The sequence below is a fragment of the Anguilla rostrata genome, chromosome 3 (assembly GCF_018555375.3).
Source record: "Anguilla rostrata isolate EN2019 chromosome 3, ASM1855537v3, whole genome shotgun sequence".
Classification (NCBI taxonomy): Eukaryota; Metazoa; Chordata; class Actinopteri; order Anguilliformes; family Anguillidae; genus Anguilla; species Anguilla rostrata.
This window is the reverse complement of record NC_057935.1, coordinates 59738842-59753560: the sequence shown is the minus strand read 5'-3', so window position 1 is coordinate 59753560 and position 14719 is coordinate 59738842. Positions and strand designations below refer to the sequence as shown.

At 40.7% G+C, this 14719-nt stretch overlaps 3 protein-coding genes across 4 annotated transcripts; 2 read left to right on the top strand and 1 right to left on the bottom strand.

Moving 5' to 3' along the window:
• Positions 1-364: 364 nt before the first annotated feature.
• Positions 365-3672, top strand: cldn15a (claudin 15a). Its single transcript, XM_064328868.1, has 5 exons — positions 365-770; positions 1655-1819; positions 2032-2113; positions 2494-2601; positions 2925-3672. The coding sequence occupies exons 1-5, from the start codon at positions 554-556 to the stop codon at positions 3022-3024; spliced, it is 672 nt and encodes a 223-aa protein (XP_064184938.1). The 5' UTR covers positions 365-553; the 3' UTR covers positions 3025-3672.
• A 398-nt stretch (positions 3673-4070) lies between these two features.
• dnajc3b (DnaJ (Hsp40) homolog, subfamily C, member 3b) lies at positions 4071-11902 on the top strand. The gene is made up of 12 exons (XM_064328864.1): positions 4071-4596; positions 6177-6287; positions 6816-6940; positions 7062-7136; positions 7444-7587; positions 7732-7913; positions 8088-8207; positions 8374-8479; positions 8568-8688; positions 9716-9848; positions 10083-10231; positions 10683-11902. The coding sequence occupies exons 1-12, from the start codon at positions 4437-4439 to the stop codon at positions 10823-10825; spliced, it is 1569 nt and encodes a 522-aa protein (XP_064184934.1). The 5' UTR covers positions 4071-4436; the 3' UTR covers positions 10826-11902.
• On the bottom strand, positions 11890-14705 carry naa38 (N-alpha-acetyltransferase 38, NatC auxiliary subunit). 2 transcript variants are annotated; one of them, XM_064328866.1, is made up of 3 exons: positions 14551-14705; positions 13470-13638; positions 11890-12766 (listed from the first exon to the last, which is right to left on the bottom strand). In XM_064328866.1, exons 1-3 carry the CDS (start codon positions 14593-14595, stop codon positions 12654-12656), a joined length of 327 nt encoding a protein of 108 aa, XP_064184936.1. In that variant the 5' UTR covers positions 14596-14705; the 3' UTR covers positions 11890-12653. The 2 variants fall into 2 exon arrangements, with proteins under 2 accessions (XP_064184936.1, XP_064184937.1); XM_064328867.1 differs by lacking the exon at positions 14551-14705 and adding an exon at positions 14355-14493.
• Positions 14706-14719: the final 14 nt, after the last annotated feature.

The following is a 14719-nucleotide window of genomic DNA, read 5'->3' as shown; positions in this document are numbered from 1 at the left end:
CTACAATGAATTGTTGCTATGCATTATTAACAATCGTGAATGACAAAGTAAAATGCAAAGAAATAGAAATATGCATTATTTTATGAATAGCGTTTTTTCTAAATGCACCGGAAACACCTGCAATTTTCCCTAAGTGATAGCACGAGATGAAAAAATACTAGGCAAAAGGACCATGCTGTAAGCGATCAATACTCCTATATTTCGTTTTTTATATTGCTTTCACGTTCAAACAGACATATTAATGTGCATAATATGGAAGTGAGAAAGTTATCACAGACATCATTTGAACATTGGACTTTCGTGACGATTTGTCTCCCGATACACACCTGTTTGCTTTCAAATGGCTACAGAGAATAAAACAAGGGAAGGGAGGGAAGAGAAAACCATAAATCATTGATCTTTTGCTCGCAGACCAACTTTGCATTAGCAACAAAATCCACATATATAGAACAAGCACCAGCGAATTAACCCACGGTCAACCCTGACTCTACCAACAGAATAAAAAAGAGAAAGGCCAGGGGATAGACAGGTGGCATAACTTAAAATTCGAACAATGGACCCCGTTATAGAAGTTGTTGGTTTTTTACTTGGTTTTTTGGGCTGGGTGATGGTGGGGATTGCTCTGCCGAACCGTTACTGGAAAGAATCGACTGTGGACGGCAGCGTTATCACAACTTCAACCATTTACGAGAACCTATGGATGTCCTGCGCTTCAGACTCCACGGGTATCCACAACTGTCGTGAATTTCCTTCGCTGCTTGCCCTGTCCGGTACGGAACACACTACACTTCTTAGATGACTGTGCAAAGCTTTATTCTATAGTATATGATTTGTGTATTATATGATAATTCTAATTGTAATAAGCCCGCCCAACCATCGCTGTCATTGACTCGACCATAATGTATAATTCATTCAGAATTCATCAAAATGTTTTCCTGCAAAGTAAAGTGCGAATAGACTAGACCAAGTAAATGAACTATTAGAACATTTAACCCTTATGTTCTGTTTACTTATTAGCACCTGTGAAACTGTTAGTCTGGGTCATATGTACCCAGGACATTATTGGGATTTTAAAGCAATACAGAAAAAAGTATATATATTATCTTTATCTCAGTTACAAACAATATAAATAATATATGGTCAATGCTTGATCACATTTAACAACGAAAGTGTAATCATTTTTGTGATGAAGATGTTTATATTAAAAAATGCATTATTATGAAGGCATGGCTAATATTGTACTAATATTTAAAATATATAAATGTATAGGCTAAGAATAATGGTAATTTAATAATGTCTTTTAATAATTTAATAAATGAAACATTTATTCCAAGATCCTGTTCTCTTGTGAAAAGGCGTAAATCTTTCTTATCTGGGGCAGACAGTTCATTAGGAAGATGTTAGACTTATGATATTATTATAGACCTACTCTGAGCTAAAATATGAATATGAGTCATAAATCGTTACACGTTTCCAATGGTTGTCCCTGTGAACCTTATGGAGCGGTCGTTTTAATTCGCTAGGCTACTAACCGCAGTTAGAGGTGTAACACAGATTACGCGTTGCTATAATTACGTGCATATGTTAAGTACTACAGTCATCCTGAACTTCCCATTAATATTTCACTTATGGTTTCTTTCCCATTCCCTCAAAGGATATTTACAGGCGTCTCGCGCACTTATGATCGCTGCCATAGTGATGGGGACTTTTGGGATTCTTGCGACAATGGTAGGAATGAAGTGCTCCAAAGCAGGAGGAGAAAATTATATTCTGAAAGGCAGAATTGCTGGCACTGGGGGTGTGTGCTTTTTGCTACAAGGTAAGGATGGAACGGTAATTATCGTCTTTCAACAAGTCAATCAACGCGCACAAACGGGGTAAATATTGCCATACCTCTGCTATTAAAAACTTAAATGTCTACATTTCCCCGTGTATTTGGCTCGCTAGTAACCGGTTGCTGCTTTATTTATTAGCAAAGAACCGAGTTTATACCGAAAAAAAAACGTATTTTATCCCTCTGTGAAACCTCAGGTCTGTGTACTATGATTTCTGTGTCCTGGTACGCCTTCAACATCACCCAGGAGTTCTTTGACCCGTTCTACCCCGGGACAAAGTAAGTGTGTATATGAGGGGAAAACATTGTGTTTTACGTGTTGCATGAGTGCCCCCTGCTGTATTATCACTGCACCTACAGTTTCACCTCAAGTTTTCTGTGATGTTACGTTTTTTATGCATCATTTTCTCCTCTTAGGGGATTTATTATTTAATATTGTAAGGGCATGTTGTAACATACAGTACCTATACAGTAACACTTATACTTTGTGTTATACTGACGTTATACTGTCCGTCATACAATATGTACAGATTATGATTGTTATTTTGACTAACCAACTGTGTTATTTAATGTTTAATGTAATGGTGAAGGTGCACTGTAATCTACTCTGCTAAGCTCTGAGTATATTCAATGTGGTGCATTTGTTGTATTATATGTAGGTTTGAATTTGGGGAAGGTCTGTATATCGGGTGGTGCTCAGCTATATTAGCCATCTGTGGAGGATCATGTCTGTTGTGTGCCTGCAAACTGGAGCAGTCTGATGATACGTGAGTTCAGTAGCCTAGCCTGGCCCAGCCAGTTTATGCCATCGATATAAAGTGTGCCTGTCTACTTTATAATTCATGTGCTTTTCTGTGTGTGTGTGTGTGTGTATTTGTGAGAGACTTAATTTTCGTATATGTATGTGTATTTTTCCTCTGTTTATACATTCCTGATGTATGTCTGCTTCTATCTGAGGGTCATTGTATCTACCAAAGAGAACCTGTGTAATTGTCAGTCTGCATATGTGTCTTTTTATTGGTTACTGTATGTATTTATATTTTTGATGTACATCCACTAATGTTTGCCTGTATCCTTGTCTGTTTGTCAGTCCCTACATGTACCAGCCTAACAAAGGCACAGTGTATTCAGCAGCTGTCACATCACAGAGGGGTGCCACCAGCCCATATGACAAGAATGCGTATGTCTGAAGGAAAGGCCTTACAAATATGCATGGGTCAATCACACCTGCTCTGCATGAACCAGACAAAAACTGCCAGCTGTACACCTAGTTGATATTGTTCAATTAGTCCACATCACATTTTTTGATTAAAAAAAGTCCCTTATTGACAAGGTGATAGCACCCATGCTGCACCCCAGAATGCTAGGCTGAATACTGTATACTGATACTGTAAAAAAAAAAAAAAAAAAAAAAAAAACTTAATAAAAACTGAAAAAACAAACAAACAAAACAACAACAACAACAACAAAAAATATAAATAAACAGTTGGTTATGTTGTATAGTTGCACTGCAAAAGAATGATATGACTTGGTCTCATATCTTTAAAGTTTACTCAAACTGTAATTTGCAGATTCATGTTTTGATAGTTTCATGTTTTCATCTTTGGTAGCCTAGTACAAAGGGAAATCCATACACAAATCTTAATAACTTTGAAGGAATTGATGAATGTACATGGCAAAATAATTCCAATCCAAAGGTGTATCATTTAATATATGTCTTGCTATGTATTATCGTTTTGTTTCATACTTGTTTTAAATATTGCTCTCAATTTACACACCTAGAGAGTCTGGTCTTTAAGAGGCTTAAGGTCAAAATAAAGGAATGTTAAAACTTTGTAGATTTGTAGTGGCCTATTTATGTTTTTATATATTTCATTTATTTATTCATTTTTCCTTTAATAAATCCCATTGTTGAAGTTTATTTGCAAAAAATAATTAAATCTTCCATCCTTTTACGATTGATACTCCCATGACCGTATGTGCACTGGTGTGATTGTGACAAGGCAACTAACATATACATTGTATAAATTAGTTAATTGGGTATTATCCACGTCTAGTTCGGTACTTTGATTTGGATATCACAGTGGTGAGGAAGAAAAACCAGATACCGCAATTACACGCCCTTCAACAACACCAGGATATGCTTGAAAATGTCAGAACATCCCGCACAGAACACAAGGGGAGGTGCCATTCAGTTTTTAAAAAGCTACCAATGGGGTGATACCACGTTTGTAGCCTAACGCGGATGTACGGGAGGTCGCTGATGGAATACAGAAGTAATGCAGACAGGCTCGAGTTACTAAAGCGAGGCTCTCAAACAGCAAGGGGCGAAGTTTCGCTTGAAGTTCAGAGTTGACAGCTGCTAGCGACACTCACTGTTAAACCACGTCAGACGAAACGAGAGTAATATAGCTATTGTATACCCCATTATAAACAAGGTTAACGATTTGCGAGGAGATACCTTCGGAAGAGAGCCATTGTGGTTGCGTGGGAACCTTAGATGAAGGTCCCACTTAAACAGTCGGAAACTTTACAATCGCGTACCATGGTCTGCATTTCTTTTGCCAAGATGGACAGCTAGCTATCAATAGCTGTTTTGCTAATGTTATACGGGGTGTATTTAAATACTTTTGCATTATCAGCGTTTGAGCAATCTTACACAGGAATGTTTCTGACTATGGAGTCGAAGCGGCGGAAAGGTCTGAGCGGTGTGCTCTCTTCCTTGTCGCTGCTTTGTGTTGTGTTGGACCTACAGCTGGACGGTAAGTCGAAAGACCCAGTTAAGCCATGCAATGCGGAAGGTAGTTAACTACCTATCTGCATCCATTCAAAGAAAGTTTCAGTTTAAGGATATGACATTCGATCTAAACTGACATCGCGGTAAGATTATGCAGGGGATAGGAACCAACCCTTAGGCACAGTGCTGATCTACCTGTTTTGGCGTCATTAGCTAGCAAGCAAACCTTCATAGCTAACAAATAGCCTACTTCTCATTCAAGTTTGTCGAATAGTAATACTTAATCAAAAGAGACAGAATGGGGTAACATTACATTATTACACATTTATTATATCGTATGAGTGATTCATTGAATGGTAAGTGATGGGCTGTAATTTCGATATGCTGTATACTAGCTAGATAATCTAGCTAGCCAAGTAAACAATAATGAAAATACTCGTATTATTGTATTGTGCTGTGTTACCATTACAATTATCTGAGTTCCACTATCTCCTGACCAAGGACCTGCGGTTAAAGACTGCGTAGTTGTGCTCATATATTATTCAACGCAAATATTTCGAAGTACGCAAATACACAGTTGCATGGGTGTGAGTTGTCTGATCTTGATTGAGCAGGGTGTAACACTTGGCGCGTTTGTATTTCCTAGTATAGAGTCAATCCTGTTTGGTTTCATTGGAGATTCATGTCAAACAATATCGGTTCCAGAATGACACACTTCGTTTTTTCCATTGCCCATTGAATTACTGCGCGCCTAAACCAAGAATTCCCCACACCTGGATCTGGGGTCACACTTTTTTGAATGCTGCTTTTCATTTTGCTGAGTTCTAATGTAGTAAAGGTTTCAGTCGTTAACAGAATATTGCTGTAGACTTTATTTAACATGTCACTGCAGTTTTTATATAGTAGATATAGCTTGTTGGAATTCTTTTTAAAATGTATTGTAACAGAACAACACAGGTGAATTAACGTTATTTCTAATAATTTTAATTACTTGTATCTGAAGCCCTTAATTAAGAATACAATTAAATATATCACCTGACACTATTTTGAGTAGAAGGGACTCTTAAATGTTAGAGCTGCTCTAAAATTTTTTTAGGTTGCAGGCCTATTTGAGATATTCTGAATGTGCAAAGATCTAAAGATGAAATGGCCCCTCCGTGTGCAGCACCAGGGGGTTCCCGGATGGGAACTGTTGTATAAAGAATTCAGCAGTGGATTGGATGTGCTAACCAAGAGCCCACAAAAAATTATTAACTGGAATTAATGCCACCGTACATGGTGTTCACACGGGACGTGGGTTGGGAAACAATGACCTGAATTATTCTGATTATTTTTGTCTTGTGTCAATCGAAAGTCCATCGCATCGCTCCTTGCTTCATACTGAACAATGTTTGTTTGTTACCTAGCTTCGTGGACCTGATGTAATTGATTGAAGTTGACTACATGTAAATGAAAAGAAAGCCTCATTAGTTTGCATATAATTAATTCTGTTTATATTGAATAAAGCTGCATAAAAGGCTGTGCTTATGTGCTACAGATACATTCCCTTTCACTTCAGAGTAGATGTAATGCAAGCTTTCTGCCCGTCACTCCTCTCTGTTGAAGGTGTCTTGGGGGCCACACATGTGGAGATTGAACATCACTTGGAGATGGGCCGCAAGCTGCTGGCAGCAGGGCAACTAGCAGAGGCTCTTTCCCACTACCACTCTGCTGTAGGTGAGAGGCAACCCCTTCTCCTTGTGGCACACACTCGCACACTCACTCACTCACTTGCACACTCACACACTCACTTGCACACTTGCACACTCACTCACTCGCTCACTCACTCACTTGCAGGCAGTGATTTGGAAAGAGAAAGCAGTGTCTGAACTGGGCCTCACTGTAAAATTCAATAAGAACAGCCGTGCCTAGAAATCTGATACATTACTGAGGGCATCAGCACCTCTTAATACACCTTGAATTGCAATGCCCTTGCAAACAAAAGCTCCAGTGAATGTAATATAATGCTAGTACTGAAACGGACTGATTCACGAACTCATTATATTCTCTAGTGTCAGACCAGCATCGCTGAGCAGCCACAAACCAAAAACTCCTATCCAGGAAATTAGGACAGTGTAACTAGAGACTTGACTGGATTTCTCACACATTGTTTAGCTTTAGCGGCTCCTCAAAGATAAGCTGTCTTCTTCTGTTTTTGAGGCTGACACAGTGTGTTTTCTGTCTGTGCTGTGTGACTGTACTTAGAGGGTGACTCTAAAAACTACTTGACGTACTACAAGCGTGCAGCAGTGTTTCTGGCCATGGGCAAGTCAAAGTCAGCCCTTCCTGATCTCACCAGAGCCATCCAGCTCAAACCAGACTTCCTAGCTGTGAGTTTCTCCTTTTAGTTGATATGTTTACATTGATGCAATGTTTTGTGTGGTGTTTGGAATACTGTTCATTATCGTGGTACCTCTCTGGTACGTGCTCTCATTCTGTCTCTGTCTGCAGGCTCGGCTTCAGAGGGGAAATATCCTTCTGAAGCAGGGCAACACTGAGGAGGCCAGAGAGGACTTCCGGGCTGTGGTGAGTCTACACTGACGGCATCTCCCTGCACTCTCAGTCTGTCATTTAGAGCCTTTTGCCTGCATCGTCATCATATTGTTTAACTCGTCTCACTTTCCTCCCTCTAATCTCCTGTCTTACCTTCTGTTCTCCTCTCCCTCTTCTTTTTTGACTTTCCCTGTGCTTCTAATCGCTATCCCTTTCCATGTCTTCTGTATCTCTTCCACTCGCCACTCATTTTACTTCCGTTTCCCCTCTCTATATGTCCTCTCTTTCCCCTTCATCATCTCTCCTTCCTCCCTGTCCTCCCTTTCCTCTCCCTCCACAGTTGGAAGGGGCCCCAGACCAGGCAGAGGCTCGTGATCAGCTCCTGAGAACCGAGGAGCTAGAGGCACTGCAGGAAGAGGCGCACATCGCCCACCTGCATGGGGATTACCAGGCAACTGTCTCCGTGCTGGACCGTGTCTTAGAGGTACTGAACTAACACACTGAACCAGGCCAGAAAGGGACTTATCTTATCTCATACTCAACCTGATCAGATTGCTGATCGTTCTTCCAGGTATTATTTGAGGTTTGTAAAACGGTCAAAGCTTTGGTTTTTGTCTGACTCGGCCAGCTCTCCCCCTGGGACCCAGAATCCCGGGAGCTGCGTGCAGAGTGCTACATCCAGCTGGGGGAACCGCGGAAAGCCATCCAGGACCTGACGCCCACCACCCGCCTGCGCAACGACAACCGCGCAGCCTTCCTGAAGCTCAGCATGCTGCACTATAGCCTGGGGGAGTACCAGGAGGCCCTGAAGTAAGCTCCTGCTGCATTTGTGTGTGTGTGTGTGTGTACGTGCATGTTTCTCTGTCTGTCTGATTGTCTGTCTGTATGCCTTTCTTGCTCTGTGACCACTATACTGAGCTGCCATCAGCCTTTGACAGTCTCTCTCCTTCCCTCCCTGACTCGTCCCTCTCTTCCATCTCTCAGCCATGTCCGTGAATGTCTGAGGCTTGATCAGGATGATAAAAACTGTTTCTCCCACTACAAGCAAGTGAAGAAACTCGGCAAGCAGATGGACTCGGCCGAGGAGCTCATCTCTGAGCAGAGGTGAACGAGTGCATGCTTGGACCATATGTGTATATCTCTGTGACCCTATGAACATCGATATCCTGATTTAGTGACACTTTCATTTGGGAATCGGGTTTTAACATTCAGTTTTATTGTAACGTGCCACCTTAGCCACGTTGTAATCATAACAAATACATGAACCCAGGTACCAGGAGGCGATGGAGAAATACGAGTCGGTAATGAAAACTGAGCCCAACATTCCCTTCTACACAAACAAAGCTAAGGAGAGGATCTGCTTCTGTCTGGTCAAGGTCAGTCCCATTACCTGATTCTCTGGATCTGTGTGGGCTGTTCTGGGGTGACGCACACTGGTACTGACGCACGCTGACCTTTGCTTAGGATCAGAGGGCTTTGGAGGCGGTGGATGCGTGCTCCGAGGCCCACCAGAGAGACCCCCGAAATGTCAACATCCTCAGAGACCGAGCAGAAGCCTACATCCTGAACCAGGACTATGAGAAGGGTACACTTCACCACTACTGCGTTACACTTTGCCTCACACTGTCCTGGGATTAGGGACATTGAGGACATTTGGCACACTTTTCCATCTTGGGTCATGTTCCATATCTCTTCAGTTTTATAGTAATCTCAAATCAGCACTCAAATGTGCAGTCTGTCACACCACAGGCAGCCATTTCAGAGGCACAGCTATAACTAGTTAGTTTGTTTTCAAAGTGAAGTAGTTAATGATTTCTGCATCAGGGTACGCTGCAAGGACCAGCATGCAGAATCCCTGGCCCCTTTGCTGGTAACTGCAAAAAAAACTAACCCAATAAAGCTGGAGAGTTTTAGTTAAAGAGCTTTTTAGCACATACATTTATTAAGGGCAATAGAGAAATTATGACATCTACATCGTTCTCAGGGTCAAAACAGTAAAAATGAAAGCAGCCATGTGGCTGAGGAAAGTATTTTACATAAACGGTTACTTTATATGCATTTAGCCAACTGCCATAGACAAAATCTATCAGCACAAGTTGATAGTCCAACAAAGTTTATATCGGTATTCAAGCCTGAATGTTTTATTAGCTGGAGTTATTTTTAAGGTTATTTTCAACACTGTTGATGTTTAATAGCTATAATTTTGTGCCTTTTTAAAATTATAGCAACTCCTATTATTACCATGGGAGTAGCTAGCGCAGCAGATGCCAGACTGGTTGTGCAGTGCTGTAAATTGCATGAGCTTCCATGTTTGACTCAAATCCCTGGTGTCCCAACATCAAGTGCAAAGCCAGTTAAAGTGGAATGGTTGCACTAAGCTCAACATATCAGTAACCAGCATTAATGGTTATTGGGGTATAGAACAGATTTCTGCAGATGACCTTGCACACCAATGGCATATGGTCAGTTTTGAATTTTCATCTTGTAATTAGTAAACTTCTTTCACCCAATACTTACCAATGATGATGACCAGTCTTTACTATTGTACTAGAGTGACTAACATTTATGTCTCTATTGTTCTCTCTCTCTTCTTCACTTACTCCCTCTGATAGCTGTGGAGGACTACCAAGAAGCCCGGGAATTTGACGAGGAGAACCAGGAGATTCGAGAGGGGTTAGATCGAGCACAGAAGCTGCTCAAACTCTCCCGCAAGAGGGATTACTACAAGATCCTGGGAGTGAACAGGTAAGCTGTGCTTGGACAGTGCAGGGGTTATTCTAAAATAACCTTGTTTCCTCTTTTCAGTGCTGGCCACTGATCAGTCTTCTGTAAGTGAGTATTGTTTAGAGATCTGTGTGCTGCTGAGTGGAAAAGCATGCCAATTTTGAATCCAACTAGTCAGACACAAAGAATGTTTTTTTTCCTCAAGTAACTTGCTTAAAAATGTTTTGCATTATCCTCATGTCTTGTTTACCACAGAAATGCAAACAAACAGGAAATCATTAAAGCGTACAGGAAGCTGGCTCAACAGTGGCACCCTGATAACTTTCAGTCTGAATCAGAGAAGAAGGAGGCAGAGAAGAGGTTCATTGACATTGCCTCTGCTAAAGAGGTGCTCACTGACCAAGGTATCTCTTTAATTGCTTTTCCAAACTGTACTCCCAATTTCGCTCGATCTGGAATGTGCAGTCATATTTGTAGGCTTTTCCCATCCCTTCAGCCAACCCCACTGAGGGAGAGCACAGAATGAGTGTATTCTGAAGTGTGTGCTTTCCCTGAGCTGCCTGCCAGCTGGGCTGCAGTCATTGGATCAGAGCTGGTATACTACAGGCACCTGATCAACTACAGGAATCCCTACTGCATAATGAGGCAGACACCCTCCTCTCCTGGTCAACGCTATAGCAAATTATGTATTGACCTAGTGAGACTCCTGTCTGCATTTGGACACACATCGGCACAGTCAGGATTAGATTGAAGACTGTGGGCCACGTTACTGCACAGGTTAGCTGGTTATTTTAAAGTGAATAGTTTGGGGGCTTATCCTATGACTTCTCATCATTCTCATCTCTTTTCTGGCAGAAATGCGACAGAAATTTGATGCAGGGGAGGACCCCCTGGACCCCGAGAACCATCAGGGAAGTGGCGGGGGGCAAAGTTGGCCCTTTGAGTTCAATCCTTTTGGATCTGGCGGAAACTTCCACTTCAAATTCCACTACAACTAGTGTGAGGGGGAGCAGGGACAGAGGAGCTGTGAGGGAATGTGGGAGTGAAGAAGAGAGGAAGATGCCGAAAGCTGACGATAAAGACTGGCGGAATGAAGGAGGTGTGTTAGAATTTGGATTCTTGAATTTACAATGGACTCCTGTGAGACTTTGGAGACTTGGCCCACACTGACAAGACATTTGGGGGTGGAACTTTTTACAGACAATACCGCAGATCTGTTATGTCTGCAGTTACCTAAGAAACCCTAAGCAGAAGAGATGAGGATGAAGCCACACACAAACAAGTCCTCTCGAAGGCACACATGACCTGTGCCCAAGTGTCCAGCCCCCAACCAATCAGGATTTCCATTTTTGTCTTTGTGCCATCCGCTCACTCCAGTGAGCGCTTTCATTGTCCATTTCTTTTTTTTTAACTGCAAAACCATGCGCACATGCTTAGAAAAATCAACAATGAATGAGTTAGTGGTCAGGTGTTACTTTGAGTTGAACTGTAAATTCATACAATCCCCTTCTTTTACCTCTCATATTGTGAAGTGTAGAGAGTAAGGACACTGATAGTGAGCTCTACGTATTTCGGGGAGGAGCTTGACAGTGTTGCATCTGTTACTTTTTTGTTGGACTGAGAAATTGGCACTTATTCTTTTTTCCTTTTTAAAATGTAACCACTCCAAATCCAGCCCCTTATCTTTTTAGTGCAATTGCCTGTGTTCACAGAATTAATATATCAAACATTTGGGAGGAAATTTAACTTAGTCAAACTCAGTTTAACTGGGAATTTGTTTTTACATATTTTTTTATTGTTGAGAACACAAAATGATTGCAGTGGTTAAAAGCTTTGGAATAGATTGGCTTGCACCCTTTGAGTGATCTTGGTTAAAGGTAATTCAATTTAGGCTACCCCAGCAGGTTTTATGGCCCCAGAACACGAGTTACTGAACTTGATGGCTTTCTGTGGATTATAACATGAGGACTGTTTCTAGTTTCATTTTATGTTACAATGTTTTCGTAAGGAAGGGAAAACAACCTTTTGGAATGCACTCCAAAAACAGACTATTAAAAACAGCTTGAGAACAAAAATATTTGTTTATTTTAAGCAGAATCCACTTGGGACACACTTAAGAAAAATTGAGTGATTACCATTCTGCCAAAATGCACTGAAGTGCAGTGAAACATATTTAATGGTCTACATAAACTGACCAAACAGATTGCCGGAAATAAACATTAAATATGGGTACAACATAATTCCTTATTATAAGGGTTCTGATTATAGACTAAGCTTGTGGCATTCAGGGGATTTCAGTTCACTTTCCTGTATTCCAAGTCCTATTGATTAAGGTGGCATGTCACTTAATGTACCTGTGACTGCGCACCCCATCAGAACATAAATTTAGTCTGAGCTTCTATAAATTAAATTACCACCCTTTTGTAATATAATTTAGAATGTTTATTTTCAATGTAATAAACAGAAGGTTAAGGTTGTTGCTAAAAATGTGCAGAGAATCAAAACACACACACACACAGACACACACTCTTTTTTCCTCTGGAAAACATGCTTAAGTACACAGTTCCTATATGCAAAGTAGTATGGCTGGGTCCAGTTTAGCTTATGCTGAATAAGGGTTGGGCGTATATGGTAAGCTGTCCATAGAATTGCTATGCTCTTGAGCCTGTATAAGCAGTTCTGTGTGTGTAGACTGCATCAAAACTGGACTTGCAGCCTTTGTAGACAGCCAGTTAATGTCAAGTTTTCATGAAGGGCAGCCCTGCACCCTGTCAGGGTTTTGCGGGTGGCCATGTCCTTGAGTCACCGGCTGCCCCTACTGCTCCTTCAAATGACCCGTGGGCTAAGCAGGCTGTCAGATTCCACCTCGATGGAGACCACATGGTGGCCAGGAATCATGGCTAGGCCAAGCACTCTGGGCTCCCCCTGTGAGAAGGAATCTGAATGGGGAGAAGACAGAAGAGACGACAGTTACCAACATAGATCATCTTGCCTAAAAGCTGGATTTCACACCTAAGAATGTATGCTTTGCATGCTTACAAGTAAAGTCACTATGTTTATTAATGCACATTGATATTTCTTTCAGATATAGAGGTGTTTTTAGGTGTTTTTGCATTGTGTGTTCCATAATTGTGAATTTGAATCATTTATCATACACTCACGAATCCTCTGACAATCATGGATGCTGAGGCAAAAGGTAGATTGAACAAAACACTTAAATCCAATCCACACAACTTTAATACAATAACCAAAATATGACCTATGTTACAAGTAATTATGGGCCAGATTACTTGCCTGCTAAACTAAAACCATAAAACACTTTCACTTGTACTTTTTCATATTAATTACAAGCAATTTTCCATAATGATATTCAGTAGAGCAAGTATTGTTTACGTATTAACTATCCCAAATATACTGTAACTTAGGATACTGAATTTCCATTTAATTCAAATAACGAACAAGGACATGAAATCACATTGTGTTTTTTCTTGAAATCAAGAAAAATTGAATCAGGAAAAACGGAAAATGCCATCACTTTTCTATAACCACACTGTCTCCACAGAAACAAAAGCTTGGGCGAATTACTGACAGACAACATCTCTGTCCATATGCTGGGTGTTTATTTAAAAAAAAAAAAAATACCTGTGGATTTAAGAAATTCCTGCGCAGACCCGAGAATGACGTTGCAGTCACGGTCGGTACAGAGAAATAGTCCCACCAGTGTCCGTCCGTCTGTCATGCGGATACGCATGCTCTTGTTCAGCAGGTTCTCCAGCTTTTGACGAGCCAGTGAGGGTCCTACCGCCTCCCCCTGATATCACAGACATTGAACCATTGAAAAGAATTAAGATACATAAAATTCCCAGAAGTTTAATTCACCAGCCGTTTGAACAATATAGATTATGATCCTCTTTCAGCTGTTTTCTTAATTGATTTCTTGGGGGTTTTGAGGTAGATGCACTGCAGTGCAGGTACCAACAAAAAGCCACTTTGGCGTCCAAAGTTAAATTGCCACACGGCACACACTGCCTGCTCATTTTACATAAAATGAGAGTGGAGCCGGGGTAGAGAGCGATTAAGCTGATCATGAATTTGTTGAGGGCTATAAAATAAAAAAGAACAATGGTAAAATAGATGCCTGTACTTAGCCAAGACGTTCTCGCGTTTTGAAAAAAATATGGCACAGCTAGTGAATTTGAACAGTGCAAGGTGAATAAATATGGCTAGACAACAAGTTTACTTTATTAGTTTACTTACATTTGTTGGAATCGCCAGGATTCTAATAAGTATGTCGATAATGTATATATTAAATAAATATTTCAAATTCTGTGTAATTATACGCTAAAAACTGACATTGTCGCCTGTGCCATAATAGCACTGCAGTAATTTTTTATTTTCTTCAAACCGACATCGATGTGTAGTCTAACTTATAACGCTACTTACGCAACGCTAGCGTGATTTAACAGCTTCCGACGTTATCATTTATTTTTTCTGAGTAAACTAGCTACTTTTAAAAGTGTTACAGACCATTTGTTTGTCAGCTTCATTCGTGACAGCAGTCCTGTAATTTCAATTGGTAGCTAGTCTAACTATTTCGTATTCAATTTATGCAGTTTTTAGTGCTATCATACTAGATTGTTAGCTAGCTAACGTTAGCTAAATTATGACAGGTGTTAAAAGTGACCCACAAATTCAATCAAAGCGCATTCTCTTAATATCTTACCGCATTATGCATAGCCGTGCCATTCTCTTCATTCATCGCGGCCATTTTTTAGTTTTATTTCGCCTTCAGGGTAGTAGAGCCTATTTTACTGACGGACCAGCTTAATTTAGTTGAGTTGCATCATGGGAACTGCAGTACACTCCAAACAAATGCGAAGGCATTATTTTTT